The 21,088-nt window shown below is 51.4% G+C and overlaps 1 protein-coding gene and 1 long non-coding RNA gene across 2 annotated transcripts in view; both read left to right on the forward strand.

The window, feature by feature from the left end:
* Positions 1 to 13,114, forward strand: part of LOC140695173 (uncharacterized) — a 74,689-nt gene extending 61,575 nt beyond the window's left edge. Inside the window, exons 6-13 of the mRNA XM_072958035.1 lie at positions 5,163 to 5,350; positions 5,549 to 5,747; positions 7,323 to 7,439; positions 7,859 to 8,033; positions 8,152 to 8,233; positions 11,468 to 11,554; positions 11,889 to 12,048; positions 12,929 to 13,114. Coding sequence (XP_072814136.1) covers positions 5,163 to 5,350; positions 5,549 to 5,695 — 335 coding nt within the window. The 3' untranslated portion in view covers positions 5,696 to 5,747; positions 7,323 to 7,439; positions 7,859 to 8,033; ... (2 more) ...; positions 11,889 to 12,048; positions 12,929 to 13,114. The remainder of the gene's footprint in view (positions 1 to 5,162; positions 5,351 to 5,548; positions 5,748 to 7,322; positions 7,440 to 7,858; positions 8,034 to 8,151; positions 8,234 to 11,467; positions 11,555 to 11,888; positions 12,049 to 12,928) is intronic.
* A 4,103-nt stretch (positions 13,115 to 17,217) lies between these two features.
* On the forward strand, positions 17,218 to 20,026 carry LOC140695174 (uncharacterized). Its single transcript, XR_012070870.1, has 3 exons — positions 17,218 to 17,298; positions 18,246 to 18,355; positions 19,752 to 20,026. It is a non-coding gene; the product is annotated as an uncharacterized lncRNA (long non-coding RNA).
* The last annotated feature ends 1,062 nt before the right edge of the window (positions 20,027 to 21,088 follow it).

Here is a 21,088-nt window from a genome sequence, read left to right on the forward strand (position 1 = left end):
AGTCGGGAAAAGGGAGCGTCACTGCTAAGCGAGGTTCTGTCTCCCCCCTCCATGTTTCTGCCTCAGGTAAGTACCTTGAACACTTTCAGGTGTTATGATGGCGGTGCTTGTTGATGTCACGTGTTTTTATAGTGAGAGGGATTGCAGTGGTGAAAGCAGGGCTTGGTTCTGTTAAAAATGTGCTGAAGGCATGAGGCTGTGACATCCTCCTTCCTTCCCTCTCCCAGGGTGAAAGGAGTGATCCTCGATTTTGAAAAGATAGTTACAGTCCCTAACTAGCCCAGCCCAGCTACTGTGCGTTAACAGGAACAGCACCACCAGAGGCCTTGGAGACCCAGGGATATTGCAGTCCTAAAGTGCTCCTGGCATAGTTTGGCTTGTTTAGGTTTTTTGTTTTTCTTAAATTGTGGGACAGACTAGTGTATAAACTGAAAAATAATTGTCAAGAAATAATTTTCATAGGACAGTTTTATTGTGATATAGTTCACAAACCATGAATTCCATCCATTTAAATGGTACAATTCAGCAGCTTTTAGCATATTCACAGTGGTGCATCCATTATTATTCCAGAACGTTTTCATCACTTCAGAAAGAGCAGTGGAAATGAATGACCTATCCACCCCTCCCAAGTGGTGGTTCTAAAGAAATTTCTTGGCTATTCCTGACCATAAATTAACTTGTTATATTCCAAGAAAAATCTGGTAGGAATTCTAACCAGAATTGAAATGAATCTGTCTATCAAAACAGGAAGAATTTATAACTTTATGGCATAAACTTCTTCTACCCATGAATATATCTGGGACCCTATCTTTTCATCTGACCAGAGCCTGGCCCATGTGAAGTTCTCACTACTTTTTGGGCTTGTGAATGATGAGATTCTATACATCGTTAGTTGCAACTGTAGCCTTTCACAGAAGAGAAAAGTAACCTCAGTGAAGCAAGTGACTCTCTGATGGTCAGAAAGAGTGACAGCCAGTGCTGGAGTGATCCAGTGGACTTGGTGTTTGCAGCTAGATTTCTCGACCACCTACAGTTAAGGGGATTAGAGAGTTCTTTTATTTTTTCTTAATGGCGTTGCATTTATTTTTACTTATTTTTTAAAATTATTTTTTATTTAAGTGTAGTCAATTTACAATGTTATTTTCAAGTGTGCAGCAGAGATTCAGTTATAAACATATGCATATGTATATATATATGTTTTAGATTGTTTTTAGTATAAATCACTACAAGAAATTGAATATAGTTCCCTGTGTTATATAGCAGGTCCTTGTCATTTATTTTATATTTACTAATTTGTATCTGTTAATCCCCCCTTTCCTGCCTGCTAAACACAGTTTGCATTCTATGTCCATGTGTCCATTACTAGGAGCACCGTTTTCCCTAGTAATATATGCTCTTTTGCTGCTTTCAGTTTCAGTAATTCCATCTTATCTGTGGGCGCTTTTCTTCTGGTGGCCTTAATGTGGTTTGCACACGTGGTAATAGAGATCTGTATTTGGGAGAACCCCAGGCCTCGTGTAGTCCCTGGTACAGAGTGCCCACTGAATTGATGCTTGAACTGGGAAAAAAGCACAGTAAATGTTGGAATTTCCACTATGGTTGAGAATTCTATAACCTCTTTTGACAAACTTAATATTGGCTGCACCCATTCTGGGTAATTTGGTGGAAATTCATGTTATGGTGGTGAAGAGACGGGGCCTTGTATGCTTCTTCTCTTTCTGTTTTCTAACACTCATTCTCCTGGGCCTTCCAGATCCTCCCCTAGAAGTGCCAGGTCTGGCTTGGTGCTGCACTGAGGCAATATTTGTTAATAAGGCCCTTTCCTCATCTCTTCTGAGCCTCCGGTTCTTTCTCTGCACAATGAGGGCTTAGACTAGATAACTACTTTTCAGTTTCTTTTAAAGCCATGTTTCCTTTGAGAAACAGAAAATGCAAATCTCTCCTCTCAAACCAACCCTTTAGATTTTGAAAAGTTCTCCAAGGAGTGACATACCTCTTTGTGGAAAATGAATGTGATTGTGATTCCAGGTGACACAGAAAAGACTCTTCAGAGATTGATTGCAGGGAGAGGGCAGGAAAGGGGCAGTATGTCACACTTTCTAGTGTGAGCACTGGAGCAGGGGCTTGGATTTAAATACGGTGTCTGACGTGGCCTCTCTCTAATCTTGTAGAATGTGATAAACTTCTCTACCTCAGTTTCTTGATGTGTCAAGTTGGGGTGATAATATTTTAAGGCTTTTGTGAAACATTATGCACGTAAGCCATTTGTGTATGGGTAGAAACAAGACCTGCTAGGGATTCAGGGATTTGTTTAAAAAAAAAAATCTTGTCCATAGCACTCTGTCTGTGTGTATTTAGTAGTTCCTGAAGGGTGAGGGTGAGTCTAAAGTCCATCGTGGGACAGGTGGCCCATGGTTCTCTGTGCCCCTGAATGCCCCCTCCTCCCCAGTCCTCTTCCTCAGTCCAGGATGAAGTTCCCTAGTAGATTTACTCAGAGGTCTTGTGAAAATGGCTATTCATTTTATTGTTTCACCAAGAAGGGCTGCCATCATGACCTCAGCCCTCCCCGGCCGCCACACCAACCCGGATCCCACCCCGGTCCATGTCCACTGGCCCCGCCAACGGCGCTGCCGTACGTTTACCGTCTGTGAGACGCCGCCCCAGAAAGGATGTCGGCCGCCGACTGACGCGGCCAGAACTAGTGGCCCGGCCAAGCAAGCCGCCATCCCCAGCAGCAAACACCGCCATGGCCCCGGGCAGCTGCACACTTCCGGAGCCCGCTGCCTGCCCCAGAAGCGCACGCCAGCCCGCGAGGAGCGCGGCGTCTTTATCCATGGCAACGCCGCGGGGCCCTCCCCTAGCGCTTGCGTCTGCGTCCTCCCGAGGCTAGACGTGCAAGGGCAGAACTTTCGGAGCCAATGGGAGCAAGGGCGCGGCCAGGACGGGGGTGGGGGGAGGCTTATGGGGCAGCTGGGCGGGGCCGGGGCGGGCGGGGCTGCGCGGAGGTCCTCAGCTGCAGGTGGCACCGGCCGGAGGCTGGGGCAATGCTGCCAACAGTGGACGGGGCGGCGGGGTGGGGGCACCCTCACCTGTCCTTGTGCGGGGCTCAGCCAGGGCTCCGCGGCCTCCGCTTGCACCGGAAGTGGACCCAGGCTACCGGTGGGCAAGATAGAGGACTGAGCCCAGGCAGGCACGGCTGGCCAGGTAGGGCACCTGAAGTGCAGATCCGCCAGGCCGGCTGCCGGCCTTGAATACGCGCTGCTAGGCAGTTTCCAAGAAAACGGGATCTGTCCCAAGAGGGGAGGTAGGGCAGGGTGCCAGATGCCTGGTTGGGTGCGGTCTTACAGGAGAGCCACGTTGAGAGGGTGCAGAGCAGCCCCTGTGTTGGCGGGGCTAGGAATTTGGGGTATAGGGTGGGGATGATGTGTGCCATTCCCTGTGGTCTCCCAAAGAACTCGCACCCCCAAGCAAAGGACCCTGCTCCCTCCACCCTTCACTGCATCCCCTGCCTTCCCCAGCACCACCGCCCCTGCCCCCGGAGTGTCCCATGACCTGTCCCCACACCAGGCACCGTCCCTGTTACAGGTACTTATCTCCTGGTGGTTCCAGCCCAAGGGTGGGGGCTGTATCTGACCAGTTAGGATGCCTGGAGCCTTTGTATGAAACCTCAGACTATAATGCAGGCGTGCACAGAGGCCCCTCAAACAGGATTCCCTGCATTCCCTCCCCACCACGCACCCACAGCGCAGCTGCCACACCAGGCCAAGCCTGCTGGAGGACCGCTGTTCCCTCTCCACCTGTCCCTGATCAAGAGTGCACCGCCCACACTGCTGGGTATTTAGTGGGCCTTAGAAGAGCAGCTGGTATTTTCATGGACAAATATTTGCTCTTTTGGGAAGAGTTGAGTGCAAAGGGATGTAGGGTATGCCTTTTCTGTTGTCCTGGAACTGGTGACTAGGATGCAAACTTAAGTCAAAGCAGTTTTTAGAGAGAGCCGCAATATATCTTACCCAAAGATCACTGTTCCCCTACAAAGGCAACACCACCTGGCGGGTGGGGTCCTGGTCCCTCTTTCTGGAGGTTGGGCTTTGCACCCTCCAGCTGGGACAGAGCCCGAAACAGCTCTGAACACGCTCCAACAGGCTTTCCCAGCACAAACTGCCTTTATTTTGAATCTGGCTGAAGGAAGCAGCTGAGAAATCTGGGTAAATCTTCCTGGGTGTAACCATGCCTTTTGTGCTGAATGAAAGAGCGGCTCTCCACATGCTAACAGCTTAGAACTGAATGTGTGTCGAAGCCTTCATGCATGTAGCATGTTGGGAACAGCGTTTCATGGTGAGGGGAACTCTATAACTTACATGTGTATGGGGAAGCCCTCACTCCAACAGGGTTTTCCTGCACAAACTGCCTTTATTTCGAAATTGGCTCTTGCTGAGAAATCTTGGTAAGTGTTCTTAAGTGTAGCCATGCCCATTATGCAGGATGAAAGAGCGGCTCTACACTTTTTCACATCTCAGAAATGAATGTGTGTTGAAGCCGTCATTCATGTAGCGTGTTGGGAACACAGAATTTAGTGGTGAGAACTATGTAAATTACATGTCTATGATGAAGCACTCTCTCGAGCCGGGTATTCCAGTGCATACTGCCTTTATTTCGAAACTGGCTTCTCAGAAGCCTGTGGTCTCCACTGCAGGTCTGTCTCCAAACCCAGGGCCAGCATGGTAACTCTGCTCCCCCTGTCTATTCTGGAAGTTCTAGGTGTCCTCCATGGCCCTTCCACCATTATGTTTTTGGAAAACCCCGCAGATGGAATGGGCCTGAGAACAGGAGAGCTGGATGCCAGAAGCCACTGCCCAGTGTGAGGCTCCTGGGAGGGGCATCTCCTCTCCGTGGGCTCTGATCTAACCTCCCCTCTCCCCCACCCCCACCCCTCTCCTCCTGCATTTCCTGATTGATCCCTGGATAATGGTCCATACCAGGAATGACCTGGGAGAGGTTTTATGAGTCTTTAAGTGGAAAAAAAAAAGAAATCTTTAGACAAGTTACTGAAAGTAACTTCCAGCTTTACCGGGAAAGACCTCATTCCAATGTTTAAGGCTAGTTGACAGGGTGTCAAATTGCTTAACCACTCACATCTGAGCAAGTGCTACCTCTCTCTCCAGCTCCCCGCAGCATCCACCTGTGGCAACTTGGCCAAAAGAAGGCAAGAAAGCTCTTTCCCCTCGCCAGCACCAGCGTGGCTTTGGAGTCAGTGGAGGCTGAGAGAAAGAGCCCCGCCCTGAGGTTTGAGGGGCCTCCAGCCACAGCCAGAGGAGCGGGGGTTTTCAGAGTGGCCCAGCAGGGAAACCAGGCAAGGCCACCTGGCCCAAGTCTTCCCTGCCCAGAGAGCCCCATGAACTGCTTTGGGCCACACTCCCCGTTTGGGCCCCCTGCAAAAAGATACCACGGGAGCCACACCTGAGAAGGCAGAAGGACAGCCCTTTAGCCTGGGGTCCCAGCAGGTGTGTCCTGTGAGACCTGTGGCCACATAAGTTCCTTGTCTCTCCAGGTCACTGAAGGGACTGTGCTGGGCATCTTGGTGGTCAGGGACATGGGAACACCTCTAAACTCTGAAGAAGGACAGAGAGACTCTTCCTGGAAGCAAGGATTCCAGGGAGACACCTTGCCCAGAACTGGGGGACTGTGTCCTGAGTAGACCCCTGGGAGGCAATGTGGGGCTGTGGGGTCCTCTTCTGAGAAGGGAGCAGGTGAGTTTTCCGGGGGTGGGGTCCTGCTTTGTCCAGATATGTCCTTGTGTAAGACTCATTTACAAACACCTCCAAGTCCACCTAGGGGTGGCCCCAGAGGTGGGGGTAGAGGAGGAGAGTGAAGGGTGCAGACTTAGGGCCCCCTGAGCCACCCAGGGAGCCAAGGGTCAGTGGGAACATCTTGGGAGTCTAGTGCAGGGGTGGAGGACGAGCACTAAGAACATGCCAAGTCATGCAATAAAGTGACCCGTGACCACGAGACACAGGTGGCCGTACACCAAAAGAGGCAGATAGAAATTTAGACCCAGGATCTGAGAACCTTGAGAGGGGCTGGAGGGTCCCAGGAACCCTCAGGAACAGCTCTTCTAGGGGTACAGACATCCCAATACACACATTTCTCATGGAAGCTTTTTGGGGTGCAGAGTGAGTTACCAGGATCCTGAACTTAGTATGGAATCACGGTTCCTGGCAATAAATTGCTGTCATTTGTCCCTGGACATGCACAGGGGAGCTGACTGCTGTGGGGGTCACTGCAGGACTAGAATCTTCTGGTGTCTGCTCTGTGACCACAGAAACCCAGGGGGAATTCTCAACAGGAGAACCTGGAGACCATGCCTGCAAGGACCACCCTCATGGGATGGCCAAGGAGCTCGTGGTACCCAGGTCACCAAGTGACGAAGTTGTGAGGTTGCCTGGGGAATCGTGGGGGCATGTAGATTTCTGAGGTCAGCACGTGGGCCCAGCACTGCTGGATGGTCTGCACAAAGAGGGGCCTGCCCTCCTGATGATGGCTCTTAACACCTGCAGGGAAACTGCTCCCAGGGCTCCTGGAGGTCCATATTGAGAGTGTCCTGCCAGCCTTGTGGGGTCACCTTCCCCTGATGCAGAAGCAGACCTCTCTCCCTTGAGGCCCAGGGGACACCTGGCTCAGGTGCCACCTGTGTGCCCTGGACACGCAGAGCCCCAGAGCTCTGGCACAGCCTGGGGTGTGGTGGTGTCCGGGCAAGAAAGGCCCTGGGAAGGGGGTCATTCAAGGGCAGAGGCCACTCTGCAGGGATGCTGGACCTGGCAGCAATGCACTGCTTCAGTACTCCCTTGGGTTGGGTCTCCAACCTGTGGGATGGAAGGGCCACTCCTTCCTGTGTTGCAGTCGGGGGAACTAGATCCATCGTCAAGGTCAGCCCTGAAAATGGAGGCTGCGCTACCTCCATTCCTGGAAAGAAAATCAGTCCCCTCCAGTCCAGGTGATTCAGAAAGTCATTCAGCAATGTTCGGGGCCCCCACTTTAGGCTTTGAATTAGAGCTGAGCGGCTTAGGAGGCCAGATCCCTGACCGTGGCTCCAGGAGCAGGTTTTCTGCTGGGGGACAGGATCCTCACAAACACCTGTGTCTTTGTGGGACACTCCCCTCTGACAAGCTGGGAGGCAGGGTGCAGTTGTGGGAAATCGTGTTTACATGAGCAGAGGGCCACCATGTGGTGGGGGCACAGGAGACTGTGAGAATGAGTCCCACAGCCTTTCTGGAATCAAAAAACTGGCAAATGTGAAAAAGTGCATAATTTGTTTTATTGAACAGGCTGCTTATGTACGTTTGGAGGACCAGGTTCAATGACTCAGCATCCCTCCAGGACAATAGCCTCAAGAGAAGAACAGACAGAGCAGGAGGAGATCTGGGGTTTCTCCCAGGAATGAGGTGGAACAGGGATTTCTGCAGATTTGCAAGGAGTCCCCGACCACTGAGCATGGGGTTACAGCCCCACGAGACCCCTGTCATGTTTGGCTTGGGCTCTGGTTCTGGCCTGCTCATGTATTCTTCCAGCAGAGTTCCAGAAACTCAGAGGGTGGACTTAGAGGGGCTGCGTTTGGAACCTAGTGAGGAGTTGGAGGGTCCTTTATATTGAGTCCCTTCATCCTAATCACCGTAGCTGAAGCCCAACACCCCCCAGGCCCCCATGGTTGCCGTGGAGGGAGAACAAGCCTGGCAGGCGACCTAGGGGTCCCACTACTGTGTCCTTCCCTTGTCTTCGTTCCCTTTCACCCCGGAAGGTGTGATTGTCTCGTGTCATGGTGGCCTCCACAATGTCCCTCCCAGTAATCTCTCTTCTCCATCAGGTGGGGTTCCCAACCCCGCTCAGCCTTCTCTGCATGGATGCTGAAGGACCAGGCCCACCTGAAGTTCTGAGCTCGAGCAGTAAGGTGGAAACAAAGAAACCAATGGAAAAAAGAAGCAAGTGATTGTGGCAAAGCTCCCCACCACAGAGAAGCTGCCCTGAGTGGAAGGGAGAGTGTGGGCATGCCCGTTTGTTTCCTATCTCCCAGTGCTCTTAGCTTTCTTATTGCCTACCTGCATGGTTACAACAAAATGATCTGCAAAACTGAAAATATTTACTCTCTTGCTTTTACAGAAAAGGCTGGCCAGCCTCTGGTCCGGTACCAGGCAAGAGATTGGAGTTCCTTTCCAGTTTGGAAACATCTTGGCAGGCCCAGGTTTGCAAAGGTCTTTAAGAGTAGTTACGGAGTTTTGCTTTTAAACTTTTTTACGGCTGTATATACTTGTGAGATGTGGTTGTGATGTATAATTCTGAGCCGGGATTTTCTCAAACTGTTTCTCACTTCTTATACCAGACATTCCTAAATTCCAAGTGGAACTGCATATTAAGGAAGCCATGGAATTTAGCAAAAGGATACAGATCTCATTTCCTTTTAAGCATCGGTGTACCTCCATCATGGCAGTATTTGTTATGTGTTATTGATAGGGGAACTAAGTAGTAAACAGATTAATAGAAAATAGGGGATTTTAGGTACACAGGTTCATCTTTTCAACATTGTTTGTAATATTTGCAGTTTAAGATGACCATTCCTGAGAAACAGGCAGCCTCTTAGAATGAAATAGCATTTCCTCTGAACCATAATTAATTTTTATTTTGTAGACAGCAGGAAGGGTAATAACACGTCACACATTTGGGGACGTCAAAGAGAAAATGTAACTTTCTGGGAGCGCACTCCCCCGCCTCCCCCTGCCCTTTTTACTGTCCCATTCTCCCTGGAAGGCTCTTTCTTATCTTCTGCTCATGGCTCCAGTAACTCTTTCTTCCTCCTTGTTCCTCAGCTGGTAAGGTTAGTTTTCTACTTTGAACAAGCAAACAAGCCAACAGAAGAGAAATTTCACAAGCAACTCCCAGCACATCCGCTCGCCTTCTGATGTCTGTGACCTCACTCTCGGTGCCCCACCGCTTATTAAAAGTGGCATCGAAAGCCAGTTCCTCCAAAAGTCCCCGAGGCCCCATCCCTCCCATCTTCTCTGGGTTGTCACTCCCAAAACCATCCTCTCTTTCACTGCCTCATCTATTTTGTTCTCCTGCTAGTTGGCACCATCAGTATATAAACGTCCATCCTCTTAAACCAACAGCACTCCTTGACCCTAATTCACCCCCACCAATTGCCACCCTGTGTCTTTGCAGCAAATCTTTAAGGAGTTGTTTAAACTCACTGTCTGCATCTTCTCTTGAGCCATCCCCTTTTACACCCATTCTGGCTTTTCGCCTGATCCCTCGCTCTATGGAAACTGCCCTGTCATGGCCATCAGTGACCCCATGTTGCTAAATATAGTGGTCAATTTTGACTCCTCATCATGCTTGGCCCCTCGGCAGCATTTGACCCAGCTCTTCCATCCCTCCTACCCCGTGTTCCTGCTTCACTCAACCTCCAGCCCATCTCTCTGTCTGTTTCTGCTTTTGGCCTGCTGGCTGGTCCTTTGCCAATGTCTCCTGTTTTTTCCAAACATATACTGTGGGTGTTCCCCAGGGTGGGTTCCTGGGCCTCTCCTCTCTCTCTCTGCTATTCCTTTGGTGGAAGCAACCCAGCCTTGGAAATTGGCATGCCATCAATTTCTCGATTTCTCCAAAATTCCCTGATTTCCCCTTTCCATCTGAGCCTTTATCCCTGAGACTCACATCACATTCTTTTCCTTTCATTCATCTTGCTTTCACATTCATACATATGTTCTACTATGAAATTACTTTTCCAAATTTTGAATCAGTACATATATATCATGTAAAATGCTCAAATATGTATTATTTCCACTAAGATGCTAATTCTACCTTAGAACATTTCTGCACTTCTGTATTTATGTGAATAAAGCGAATAGTATTTCTACAAGCCTCATAGTTAAACACTGTTAGTTTGGGGCTATTATGTAACATGAAATAATGGTACATCAACATAGTCGTTTTTCATTTATTTTTATGTAACACCGAGATGAGGTTTTTGCCCTGAAGACTGGTTTTATTGAAATTTTACCTACGTTACGGACAGTCAGTTTATGTGAAAGCCCTCATTTCTCCCCTTTTTGATATATGCTCCATTTGGCTATATATAACATATAACTTGGCATGAAACAAAATTCCCAAATCATTCACATAATACAATTAATATGTTTAATTATATTTTTTAAATGTTAAAAAGAAAAAGAAAACAGATTCCTCTACCTATTAGGCACTTCTGTGGCAATATGTAACACACCCCTTAACCATGACATTGAAGAACTGAGCTGATACCAGCCCCTTTCCACCTGCTCAGCCCCACCTTTTCCCATCCCCTTTCCCATCCGGAGAGGACATCCCTCCCATTGTCCAGGCCCAGATGTTGGAACCATGTCCTTTCTCTCTCTTTCTTTTACACTCACAGACAGCAAATCCAGCTTGTTAGAAAATTCTGGATATTCTGTCTTAATTAAATACCTGCTCTCTGCTCCCCGCCCTCCTAAGAGCCACCTTCAGCCTTTCCTGGATACCAATAGCCTTCTGTTTCCATCTTTGCTTTCCTACAATCTCTCATCCACACAGAGTCAGAGGGAGCCTGTAAAAACATACATTGGGGGTGGTGGGTGTTGCTCAGTGGTAGGGCGCATGCTTAGCATGCTTGAGATCCTGGGTTCAATCACCAGCACATTCATTAAAATAAATAAATTACTTCCCCCCAAAAAACACAAACACAAAAGCATAAGTTGGACTACATCACCCCTCCCCTCAAAACTCACTAAACGGGTCACCATGTCATTAGGAGCCAAAGTCGTCACAAAGGCCTCAGGACCCGGCGTGCTCTGCCTCTCTGCCCACACTCTCCCCCTCACTCTGGGGGCCTCTGGCTCCGGCTCTTCCTTCTTCCTCCGGATCTATTCTGCTTCAAGTTCATTACTCCGTGAGATCTGCCAGGATTGCCTTATTCTCTCCTGCCTGCCTCCCACCCCACCGCCATCACCCGAGTTTGCTCATATCACTCTTTTTTAAAAATTTTTCCAAACTCTTGCTACCCCAACATGCTGCCTGTTTCCTCTGCTAAAATTCTGAGCCCCCAGTGATGGGGAGTCATGTCTATTTTGTTGACTGATAAAGCCCGAGAGCCTTGGGAACGGTCTAGTTAGGAGATTCCCGTATGTAGTAGGAGCTTATACACATTTGCTGAATGAATGTAGATGCCCTGGTCCAATCCGATGGAGCACTTCTGTGACGTGCTCAAAGAATAACTCTCCTTTCCACCTGAGAGGGGGTGACAACTTCCCTGCTGATTAAAGGCAAGAACTTTTTGCTTTATGCTGTTAACCTTAGGCGGGGAGACTGGGGGATCTTCATATATATTTTTAAATTTGGTTCACTCTGCAGTTGGTCTTTGGTCTCTGTATAATTTTGAGAAACTCTTTATGAGTGATCATTCTTTGATCAGATTGAACAGGTTCCAGGGGGAAGGACCAAGCCTGTCCCATCAGCCATCCTATGTGTCTTGTCCTGGGACCCAGTGGATGCTCAGCATGTAAGTGAACCGACAGGAGTGAGTGAAGAGATGGGAGCATCTCATTATTGTGGCGGATCTCTGTCCAATGCCTTGAGATTTGGGGAAGGGTTTACGAGTGCAGAAGGGAGAGGTCAGGTCCTCTGTGCTTTTCCTGAGTGCCCTGGCCTTACCCATTCCCCCAGCCCCCTCTGGGCAGCCAAGCCAAGGAGCTGGGCCACCAGGGGTTGTGCTGATCAATAATCCACCTTCACCCCAATTCCGGGGGTAGGTACACATGGTTGTAGACACTGGAGTCAGGTCCTTGGAGGAATTCCTCACCGAACTATGTTTTGGACCTTTTATTTTTCTCTAGAACCTCCAGCTGAAGAAGATTGTCTTAGACACATGAAAGTTGAGGACACCTTCTGTCCCCTCGCAACCCAGGTGGGCCTGGGAGTCTGCTTTTTCTATAGCCGATGGGCTCGTGTTGATTTGGGCATCCCTGTGCCTGAATTCCTGCAGTACACTCGGTGGTAAGGATGGGGGTGCCTGGCAGGGAGGGAAGCGGGTTGGGAGACTGTACAGCTGGGCTGATGTTAACCTGGGGTGAGCGGGAGCTTGCTGATGCATGGCATCTCGGGGCAGGGAACTCTCCACACTCAAGAGGGGTTCCCACTCCCGCAGGGTCCCTTTGATCAGGGTGCTGGGCTGTCAGGGGACCACAGGGGTCCCAGTGAGGATTAGGGTGCCTTCAGGCAATGGGAAGTGTGGGGTCCAGTGGCAATTGAATTAACTGTGCACCCAAACCCAGCCCCCACCTCTTTCAGCCTGTTTCCTAATCTGCAAAACTGGAATGTTATTAAACATCTCGCGGGGTCATTGATGGGCTGGGACAGACTACACAGTCAGGAGCTGGAATTCTTCTGTCCCCTGATTGTTTGCCTTCTTTCTGACTATTTGCTCTCACAAGCTCAGTCTCTCTGTCTCTCGCTCTTTCACTTCTAAGTTTCTCTCATGCTCTGGTTTCATTTGATTTCCAACCACCGCCCCTCCCCTCCGCCAAACTCCAGATGAGTGAACTTGATTTCTATGTGTCAGTTCCAAATTCCCAGGAAAGATGCTCTGTCACCCTCTGGATCTTCTGTCCAACCCATGAGTTGTGGCCAGATGAGCGAGTCCCTCTGGGACCAGCAGAGGGTCTCTGCCCAGCCCCCAGCCACCACTGTGGGAGCACATAGCTCTCCGTGGAGGAAGTACTGGCTGTGACCTTGTGTCACTAAGTGTGAATTTATGTCTTCTCTTGAACCACCTTCATCCTCCTAAACAAAGATGAAAATTAAACACTCCCGGGATTTGTGTCATGGAACACTCAGGGTGGGGGCTAATGGGGCTGGAATTTCTGCTGTATTTAAGGGGCTACAGTGAATCCCCAACGAGAGCCTGCAAAGGGAACAGCACCAGCCCCACCCGGCACTTAGGGCGCTGAGTCTGCGTGACGTTGAGCCAGGCTTCTGACCACAGCTCAGGGGTCTGGTCTGACCAGTTAGCCTTTGAAACCAACCAGCTTTGGATTCCTCAATCCCACCCTGAGGTTTTACCTGAATCATCAGCTTCTGTATCTCTGAAGACAGATGCTGAGGACCCTTCACGTAAGCCGTTCGCACAGCCCAGTTCAGGCCTTTGTGCTGCACGGTCTGCCCGGCGAGCTGACCGAGGTTGGTATTTTACTGATGTTAGAAGTAGTCTGGTTTCCCGATGTACTGTTTCACTGAACAAGCAACAGAAGCCACTTCTCGCTGATAAAAGCAGAAAAGGGACATAATGAAAAGATACTGGGAGGGTGTGTGGAGTGGCCAGGACCGGAGCCAACCCAGGAGCTGTAGGAGGTGTTAGGGAGCCCCAGGCACCAGGCTGGGAGGGGTGCTACCGGGCCCCCTGCCACCCCAGAAGGGACCCCCCTCCACCCGACCCTCCACCTCACTCACTGCAGGTTCATGTCCCGGCAGGGCCAGGTCACACTGAAGCCACCAGCACACACCTCAGTTGGGGAGCTGGCCCCGTCTGAGCTGCGGGCGTGCCTGGTGTGGGGAGAGGCCCAGTTAGAGGAAGGCAGTTCCCCTACTGTTCCGAGTTAAGGTGCAAGTCAGTGCCCATCACTCAGGAGAGCCAGGCTGGACGGACCTCATTGTGGTGACTAGGCTGTCTGAGTTCACTTATTACTTTCTACGTTTGAAGGCCCTGGAGGGAGAAAAAGTGAAGGTTCTAGTACTTATTTTGTGTTTCCCACGTACCAGGTGTGGTAAACAAGCCACTTCAGACAAGGCCCGGAGCAACCACGTAAATAGGCCACGGAGCAAGTCGTGCAGTCAGGCCTCTGTGGTCCAGAAACCCGTGTCCCCATCGGCTCCATAGTTACCAGTGGAAACTAGGGGGATTTATGGGACTGTGTGCTCCTGTGGGGGCTGGGATATGTGTGTTTAAGTCCACATCTTCAGAAACTCGGCTAGAACCACAGCCACTGATTGCACGGTGGCAGAGGAAGGGAGGATTCCAGCCTCTGGTCCAGCTCGTGTGGAGCTCAGAAGTTCTTCCTCCTGTCCTGAAAATAACACCAAATCTGAGGGAGCTGCAAACCCACTGCTCTTCTTAGATCCCAGAAGACTGAGGGGGAAAGCTGCTTCCAACCCAGAGAGGTTGCAAAGGGAACAGCGGGCAGGCTTGGAGAGTCACAGCTCCCAAGGCAGAACCTGCTTTTGTAAGAACCCCGGGGGCAGGCAGATTTAACAGGTCCCTGAGGCCAGCAGGAGGCTCAGTGTGGGGAAATCAGAGTGTGACAACTCCAGGGGGCCAGTCAGAGGGGCCCCATGCTCTTTTTCATGTATTTTACATCCAGGACCGTGTCCGGTTCTCAGAATGAAGGTCAGAGGATAACTCCTCATGCTTCCTGCCTGGAGAGGAGAAAATAACTGTATTGAAATACACCCAGAACATTGTGTTTCATTGGGGGAAGTTGTTTTTTGTTTGTTTTTTTAATGAGAAATTATTTTACCAGAGCCTAACCAACCTGGGAGAAGGGAAATCCCTTCTGTGTCACCCAAATTGGGGTGGGGGGAAAGAGACACACTTGTGGAGGTCACAGCTCAGGGCACAGGCTCAATGAGAACTAATCACAGGACTGCAGATGCCCTGCTCTGTCCCGCTCCCCCAACACCTTACCTCCATGTCAGTAGGGCCCGTGTGTAATAACAGGAATAATACTAACAGAAGTAAATGTCTCAGGAGTGTCTAGGGAAAACCCAAAGACAGCGGGGAGATGAAAACAAGGACACACAGGCTGTTTTAGCCTCTCACACCAATAGCTGTAGCAAACTACACACAGCCCAGCCCCAGTAGATAAACAGACAACCTCACAGAAGAAATTATTTATTTTGGTTCTCTTACCCAGTGCATTCCATGGTGCATCCTCGCCTAGAATTGAGTGGAAGCAAGTCCATCTCAGAAGGGACATAACTGAAGAGGGATGGCTTCCCAGACTCTGAGGGGCAGAGAGAGCACCAGCCTGGGTTAGAGAAAGGTGAGGGGTGGGGTAGGGTGTGGGCTGCCTTCTTCCCCATATAAGGAACCTTCCTGAGGCCAGCACAGTAGGAGGGAGGGCCATGGGGTGGAAGCAGCCAGACTTCATCCTGAGAACTGTTGGGATGCCTCAAAGGGACCATTCAGGTGCCCAAACTGGGCCCTGATTGAGGGAGCCAGTCGGTCTGACTCAGAGCCCAGGACTGAGGTGGGCTCACAGCAGGCCGGTATTACTTGGCCGGATCCATTTCACTTCTCCGAAGCCCTGTGTAAAACATGAAGCGTGGACGGCCTGGTGAGCACAGCTCTGCCCTCAAGACCGGTTTCAACTCCTCTCTTCCCAGAGAACAGCATCTCTGAGCCCGTCCTGGGTGACCTCACAGAGATCACCCTAGTGGCCCAGGCTAGTGACCGGGAACATGTACCTTCCTGCAGGCAACCCCTGACGTCCACTGATGCATCATATACTGGCAAAGAGTGAGTCACTGTGCATTGGTCTAACAGCAGAGACTCTGCCAAAGGCCCAAGACGTGGTGTGTGGGACATGCAGGGGTGCAGGAGTGTAAGCAGTGCAAAAGTTTAACTGGTGAAAGGGGTGCAGGGGCTGTGGAGGGCGCAGGCATTTCAGGGGATGTGGGGGTGGAGGGATGCAGAATTGCAGAGAGTAGCAGGGGTGCAGAGGTGCAGGGAGTGTAGGGATGCAGGGAGGTGCTCAGGGACCTGGCCAGGATAAGAAGGCAAGTGCACATCCTTGCAGTCAGCCTGACCCCGGTGGGCTATTGCAGTGCTTTTGGGCGGCGGCGGCGGCGGTGGCGGTTGGGAGGCTGCCCGGGCAAGCCGATCGATTTCTTCTCTTCCCTGCAGCCTGGCCTGGGGTGGGGCTTGGCCGCCTGAGATTCGCCAGATGTTGCACTCCAGGTAAGCTTGCTCCTGGGAGGTGGGGCGGTTAGGTCAGAGGGCGGTGGCAGCGGCAGAGGGGCGGAGCGGGCCTACCCCTGGCGAACGGGTGGAATAGCTGCCTTGTCCCGGCTGCTGGGCCTGGGAGCGGCCTCTTCTTCCCCAGGTCGCCGGACACACCTGTCCCACTCAGCTTGCTGAGTGCGGAGTAGGGGCGGGGCCGTTAAGGTGCAGGACCCACGGGGGGAGGGAGGCTGCCGCGGGGGAGCCGATCAATTCGCTCCGCTCTCCCCAGAGGCGGAGCCAGGGGCGGCTTCTGCTGCCCTAGAGGCGGGACGCGGGTCTCCAGATGAGCTTGCTCCTGGGAGGCGGCGGCGGAGGCGGCAGGGGCAGGGGATGTGTTCCAGGGAGTTGCTCCATTTCTTCTCTCACCCACGGCCTGGCTTTGGGGCGACGTCTGCCGCCGGAGATTTGCCTGAGGTCCGACTCCAGGTGAGCTTGCTCCTGGGAGATGGGTGCGGTGCGGTCAGGGGGCTGGTAAGTTGGTGGCTGCAGGCATAGGGAGGCTGCCCCGGAGGAGATTGTGGATTAGCTCCATGTCTGCACCGCGTGGCCTGAAGGCGGCCTCTGCTGCTCCAGGTCCCGGGACACCCCTGTCCCACTTTGCCTGCTGGGGGCGGGAGGCAGGGTAGTCAGGGTGCAGGGGTGGCGGTGGTCGGGGGCCTGCAGCGGGGGAGCGGCCCATTTGCTCCCATCTTCCCCGCGTCTTGTCCTGGGGGCGGTCGCTGTTGCCCTGTGTTACGAGACGCGTGTATCCTAGTCGGCCTGACCCCGGGAGTTGGACTTGGTACTTTGGGGGTGGTGGCAGCAGCGGCAGGTTTTCCCATGGAACTTGTCCATTTGCTCCCACTTCCCCCCATGGTTTGCCCTGGGGGCGGTCCCTGTTGTCCCAAGTTCGTCGGACGTCCATCTCCAGGTCAGCCTGCTCCCTAGAGAAGGCCACTGTGAGGTCATGGGCAAGAGTGGTGGCTGCTGCGGGGGTAGGGGCTGCCTTGGGGAGCTGGTGGATTGGCTCCCGTCTCCCCGATGGCCTGGTGTGGGAGTGGCCTCTCCTGCCCCAGGTCACCAGACTCACGTGTCCTACTTAGCCTGCTGGGGGAGGGGCGCCCTGGGCGGTGCCTTTAAGGTGCGGGGGTGGCGATGGCGGGGGTAGAAGACCTGCAGCACGGAGCCTGTCAATTTGCTCTCCTTTTCCCCGCGAACAATCCTGGGGGCGTCCTCTGCTGCCCAAGAAGCCGGATGCCCGTCTCCAGGTCAGCTTGCTCCTGGGAGACGGGCCCGATGCGGTCAAGGGGCAGAGGCAGTTGCGACGGCCGGCTGCCCCGCCTAATGGGGCCACTTCTTCTCCTCTCCCCTGACCTGGCCTGGGGACGTCCTCTCTGGCGCAAGATCCTCCTGACACCCCACACCTGGTCTGATTGCTCCTGGAAGGTGGGCGCGGTGAGATCAGGAGGTGGAGAGGACAGGGGCTGCCCCTGGAGAGCTGGAGGATAAGCTCCAATCTCTCTGCAGGCCTGACGTGGGGGCGGCCTCTGCTGCCCCTCGTTCCCAGGTCACACTTCTTCGGGTCATATTTCCCCGGGGTTGCGGTAGGGTGCGGGGGCGTCGGGGTGTTGGCGGGGGTATGGAGCCTGTCACTCGGGAGCTGGGGGTTTAGCGCCCATCTTTTCCGCAGATTGGCCTGTGGGCAGCCTCTGTTGCTCCAGATCGCAAAGCAATTTCCCTGACAGCTTAGCCACCAGAGGTGGGCAGGATGGGCTGAGAGGGCTGAGGCAGCCGCCAAGGCAGCGACGGAGGGGGCTGTCCCTGGCCAGCTGGTCAATTTGTTCCCATCTCAACTTTTGCTGCCCCAGTTTCGCAGAACGCCCTTCTCCAGTTTATTCTTCTCCAGGGAGGTGGGCGCAGTGCATGCAGCCCGAGGTCTGGGCTCTCCCTTGGGAGGGGCAGAACTCTCTTGTTCTCCTTTGTCTTTATTCTTCAGCGAAGTGGTTACTGGACGCAATTCTTAATTCTGAGAAAGTGTAGCCTGTGTTATGGAAGAGCTGCTGGACAGTGAGGTTTCTGGGTGGATTTTCACATCAGCTGATGCCCCAGGCAGGCAGGAAAGCTATTACTCAGAGCTTCTTAGTCTGGGGTTGGGGATGGCCCCGCCATCCTCGCCATGCTTTTTAAAAATGTGTTACTCCCCTCTTTTTCCTAGGTGACATTTTAGGTTATTGGGTCTCAGATTGCTGGCACACTCATCCCTGTTCTCAGACATCTTTTAAACTTGGGTGAAGTGATAAGTAGGGGAAGATGATTTACTGAAAGGTAAGAATACTTAAATTCGCATTAAAGCTACATTCTGTCAATCTTTCTAAAATGATTTTCCTCTGATTCTAAATCCACGACCTAGTGAATGTTGTACTCCTGTGTAAAATCATTGATCTTCACATCACATTTGTTGAGTGGTCAACGAGATTTGTTAATTAGATTATTCCTGAAAGGAAAAGTTCAGGCTTTTCAGAATTCCTTGTCTGATGTCACCCAGGCAGTCACAGTAGAAGACAGAGCTGATATAAAAATCCCTCAGCTGCCTGAACTGCAAAGCTTCTGGGATTACTGATCCCTGAAATGCAGGTGACTCTTGATGATAATCTGGGGGATGGTTTAAATGATCAGATTCTTCCAGTCCTATAAATGGGTTCCGTGGCCCCAGCCCCGGGAGAACTGGACATAAGGGCCATATCGTGTGTGGTGGGATGGGAAGGCAAGGTGTAAGAGCTGGAATCACTGAGATTCCACACTCGCTAAACACAGACTCCAGAGCCTAATTGTTGTCAGGTTCTGTTCTGGATTTGAGAGTGTGTTCATACATGATTCTTGCCCTTCTGGAGTCACTGCCTGGGTGGAAGTAACCTTTACATAGATCTGTGGAGGATGACATTTAAGTAGATGGGCTGTTATGGTTCTCAATGTGCCCAGGCTTGCTCTTCCAGGCACTCGTGGGACTAACGCGAGTCATGTTATTCACTCATTCACTGATTTATTACCCTTGAATTGATCACTCGTCCCACAGTAAGTGAAACAAGGTAACAGGAAGCTGAGTTTTGTCCCCTCTCCTATCACTGATTGTTTTTCAGTCGGGCGCCCTGCGTATGCATTGTGAAACGGTGGTATTTCGTGCCCAATGGGGCAGCACTGTCAGTTCTGAGAATCAGGGGAGACACATGGGTAGGACAGCACCCTGACACACATGGCACCCCCCATCCCGTGAGACAGAATTGTCGATGCTCAGGTGACCCGATGTAGACTGCGGTGCTAAACCTGAGCATGTTTAGTTATCCTGGTGGCTATGAAAATACAGACTACCAGTCGCTACCTCTGGAGACTCTGAGGGTGTGCACCCCAGGATTCTGCATTTTAAGAAGCACTTTAACGAATCCTGATGAAGAGATCTGAGTGTCCCACGGAGAAACACTGGTGTGCGAGGCACCAATATTGAGGATTCTCAGGGAACGATGTCTTTTTAGGATGGTCCATGGGCCCTCACTTTAGACTTTTGCCTTGAGTTTAATTTTATGTGTTCAGAAGTGATGTCTTTCAATCCCAGTGCATGTCAGCATGCTCTGTGCAGGGATTTACTCTCAGTAGATGGCAAAAACTATGATTCTTCAGGTCACCGAGCTACACTGTGAACGATATTTTATTTTGGTTTTCTTTGTAGCAATGCAGAGTCTCCCGAGAAGAGATTTAGACTCAACAGCTTTGTGTCAGACTTTGGAAGACCGCTGCTGCCCAAGGTGTTCTCTGGCAGTGCAATGACGAATCTAGGTCCCTCTTTCACTGCTACATCAATGAAGTGGACCACTTGGACAAGGCCAAAGCTGGTATCCCTACCATAGCCCTTTACAGTGTTATTCGGCTCCAGGAAGCCATCAGATGCAGCAGGTGGCCAGAGGAGGAGCCGAACAGACTCATGAAATGTGACATCCCCAACTTTATCAACACGGACCAGAACTCTGCCTTTGTGGAAGATGATTTCCTGATTTTGTAACTACCGATTGTTCTAGAAAATAAGCCAGTTGCCCAGAACTCACACAAAGACTTGAATTGAGAAACGTGCTTTCTCAGGTATCTTTCTGAAGATGTGAAGTCTGTCTTTGTATGGAAGGAAGTCCCCTTTCACAAAACTGAATGTGTTTGTGTCTGAGAGAGGGAAATGGAGACAGAAAGACGAAGAAGCAGAAGAGAGCCCCCTCAGAAGAGATCTAGTTAAGGTGAGTTTTTGTGCCTTTAAAAAACATTTGGGGTTTTAGGGGGAACAAAGTATTTACACTGTCTTATTCTCCTCATTGGAAACCTTGGCCCCGTCTTCAGAGTCAGCGGCCTTGAACGGGGGTTGCACGCTGCGTTTCATCTGGCACTGCGACTTCCACGCTCTGCCTTTAGCACGTTGCTTTGCCTGTCAGGGTTGCCACCCTTTTAACTGTAAGGTGAGGAGTCTGGAGTAGATGATCCACCCCAGCTCTGCTGTTTTGCAAATTTCTGATTTCGTATTCGGATGAGTCTGGGATACACCCAGAGCAGTATAAACCAGGCCCTACCTCCTGCCTATTGCTGGGGCATCCCTCAGGTCTGTGCCTTCTACTCAACCCTTTACTGAGCCCAGCTTTTGTCAGGAGCCCAAGTGCCTACCGGGATGGCAGGGGACTTGTCTTTCGTGGTCACGGTGGCCAAGAATTCTATTGGTGTGCTGAAACAACTCTTCTGAGATCCTCCACCCACCCCTGCTCAAACCTAATGACAGCACTACGGTTCCTTTCCTAGGAGGAGGATCAATCCATGGTGCATTTTATGACAATCCTGTCCCCAGGGATGCACGGAAGTTTATCAGCTGAGTGAGGGGAGGTGCCTCTGTGTCCCTGTATCTCTGTCTGCTGACAGTTCGCTGCCACCGGCTACTGAACAAGAAAAGTGCTATTCACCATGTTGTGTGTTTTCCAAATGTGTAGGTGATGGTCTTGTGGCTCGTGCGTGGGCTTTGATTTGGGATGGTGAAGG

This window comes from Vicugna pacos, unplaced genomic scaffold (assembly GCF_048564905.1).
Source record: "Vicugna pacos unplaced genomic scaffold, VicPac4 scaffold_165, whole genome shotgun sequence".
Lineage (NCBI taxonomy): Eukaryota > Metazoa > Chordata > Mammalia > Artiodactyla > Camelidae > Vicugna > Vicugna pacos.